The 2,893-nt window shown below is 33.1% G+C and overlaps 1 protein-coding gene across 1 annotated transcript; it reads right to left on the minus strand.

Moving 5' to 3' along the window:
* Positions 1-2,019: 2,019 nt before the first annotated feature.
* On the minus strand, positions 2,020-2,661 carry LOC141397693 (uncharacterized). Its single transcript, XM_073974331.1, has 3 exons — positions 2,554-2,661; positions 2,363-2,495; positions 2,020-2,300 (listed from the first exon to the last, which is right to left on the minus strand). The coding sequence occupies exons 1-3, from the start codon at positions 2,629-2,631 to the stop codon at positions 2,161-2,163; spliced, it is 351 nt and encodes a 116-aa protein (XP_073830432.1). The 5' UTR covers positions 2,632-2,661; the 3' UTR covers positions 2,020-2,160.
* Positions 2,662-2,893: the final 232 nt, after the last annotated feature.

A 2,893-nucleotide genomic window follows, 5' to 3' on the forward strand; every position in this document is an offset into this window, starting at 1 on the left:
GATTCGAAGACTGATGAATCGTGCAATATGTTTTGAATTGCCTTTTCTTTCCCAGTTTAAGAAATAGTTGCGAAGCAAAGTTCCCGATCACATTTGTTTTCCCACTGCTCCTTGGGATGACTTTTTTGATGAAGCAAAGTGGCTTAAGGGGTATTATCAATTTGTGCATTTGTATGTAACATGCAAAAGGAAACGAAATAGGTCAATGGTTCCTTTCGATGATCTACATAGCATCACATTCTGAGTCCATTTATACGTGCCCGTCCATCCGTTAATGCACTTTTGTCGCATTTATTATCCTATCCGGGTTAAAATTTATGATGGTCGCAATTTTGACCAAAGGACTATAGCCATTGCTTTTGACGAGAATAGGTTGAGATTTGGATATAGCTCCCATATATTCTCCCGATTCCGTATATTCTATCCACCAAACAACTATTTTAAAACAAATGTGTAATGAAATCTGTTCAGTAGTGCGATTCACAAACTAATTTTGTGAGTTACCGACAAGTGTCGGTAAAAATAAAATGCTTATAATTTCGGTAATCACCGAAAGAATATGTGGTAATACCTTAAACTGTCGTACTTTACTGGTTAAAGAATTTGTAAATAGGAACGGGTGAAACTATACTCTGCATTTTAATTTATTATCCTCCTTTATATTCGTGTGAATTCTCCGCTAACGAAGTAGCGGGCACTTGCTGGTATATTAATAAAACAATCAATAAATATAGCTGAATCGTAATATGTATAGTATTTTTCCACAAAAATAAGGTAAACATTGAGCAGCTGACCATTTACAGATGATTAAAAACAGCTGATAGAACTTGCTAAATGTTGCTGGGAAAAATTCTTTCAGCAACTTTTAGCAATTTCTCAGCAAGCAACTGTTAAAATTGTTCTCTCACTTTGCCCTCTTTTACTGAACTTTAGTGTAAAAAGACAGCATTTAGTAACATTTTGTAATAATTATTGCAAATTATCACGTAAAAAGACACACATATTATCTCAAGTAATTTTAATATGGTGGGTTGTCTTTTGCCATAGAAAAAAATGTGCATTGAAAATTGTCATTTCAAAAACAAAAGCTCTCTTTTTTTAATTGTGTGAGTGAGCAAGTTGACACACACCGACAGCAGAAGGGCGCCTTTTGAACAGCCCTAAATTAAAATTAAATTTGTCATTCCGTTTGTAACAAATAGGAATATTCGTCGGAGACCCTATAGCAGCAGTGCTCAATTGGAGTCCCTCCCCTGCAGCGACCATCTTTAGTGAAATTGTGGTGTTTTACTAGTGACATTGTCACCAGTACCCCAACCAATGTAAATGCCTATTGACATTTAACATAGGCTTGTCATTTAAAAACTACCACTAGACCATAACTATATTGACTATGTAGTTCTTTTGTCACTATATGGAGACATTTGTACCAAATAGTCAACACAAGACTTTTTGGTACCAATGTCCACATGAGACTATGTGGAGACATTTGTACCAAAAAATCTCTACAAGACTATTTGGTACAAATGTCTCCATATAGTGACAAAAGAACTACATAGTCTATATAGCTATGGTTTAGTGGTAGTTCTTCAATGACAAGCCTATGTTAAATGTCAATAGGCATTTACATTGGTTGGGGTACACTTTGTCAGTAGTACTGGTAACAATGTCACTATTTATTCACTACAATTTTACCAAAGATTGTTCCTGATGTGTTTTTAGAGGCACTTTAGAGTAAAAAGTCTTGATTTTTTTTTTCAATTTATTTATTAACGAAACAAAATAAATCACAGTTCAGAGGTCAGTTTCTGAAAGACATATATTCATTTACAAAAATATAATCATTTAAAAAGATTGTGTATATGACCATTCTTATTGCTAGTTTAAAATTCTAAATTTAAGATTTGGTTTTTATTACAGTTATTATTACATTTTGGATTAAATTATATCTATTGTGTTCAACAGTCTTCGTATTTCATCTTATAAACTTAAAAGGATTTAAAAAGCTCACTTTTTTCAAGGCTGGCTAAACCTTACGTTATTTTAACGTATACATTCATTAAAACAGTCTTTGCATATTATTTTAAAATAAAAAGGAATTATAAAGCTCACTTTCTTCAAGGCTGGCTAAACCGTGCGTTATTTTAAAAGTCTTAAAATCTATAGTTGTTCATTATTTTCGTCATTTTGTTTTATTTTAAGCTGGCTTCGGCTGTTTTGCTTGAAATATTTTTTCTTTTGGCGTTGGAAAGCTGAACTAAGAGTTTTATCTGGGGATTCATTATATGCCGATATTACTTCTGTAGTTTTAAAAAAATATTTTAATTTACTATTCCAAAAAATATATGTAAAAACGTTTTACCTATAATTGCTGAAAGCACGTTGCTATAGTGTCGTAGACCTTTCTTGCCACATTGAAATTCATTATAATATTTTGGTATTTTGTGAAGGTTGCGTTCAGCATTAACTATAAGGAGATTTTTCATTTGTCGAATCTGGAGAAATAATAATTATTTAATTACGATTTCTGTTTTTTAAAACGAACATACTTACATATGGATCTGCATGTTTCGCAAGCAGATTATCTAGTTCCCTTAGTTTTTCTTCAGATTTTATAGGAAAAATTGACATGATCCAATAAAACTTTGTGTTCTGCCAAAATCTGCATGCTATCTAGGGGCGTTTGAGATATCATACCAAATACTATTTCTTCGAGGGGAGTTTTCTCCTGTTTGAACATTTGAGAATGATGGCAAGGATACTTTCGAGCAGCAAAGTCCTCGTCGGAAATCAGGGAGCCACTAACGCTACTATATGTCAAAACGTTATCAACTTTCTTTGCAAGTTGGGTACATTTCGTACAGCCGTGAGTTGATGTATGTCCAGGAACGCC

This window comes from Musca autumnalis, unplaced genomic scaffold (assembly GCF_047663935.1).
Source record: "Musca autumnalis isolate F117 unplaced genomic scaffold, ASM4766393v1 scaffold_3, whole genome shotgun sequence".
In the NCBI taxonomy this organism is placed as follows: domain Eukaryota; kingdom Metazoa; phylum Arthropoda; class Insecta; order Diptera; family Muscidae; genus Musca; species Musca autumnalis.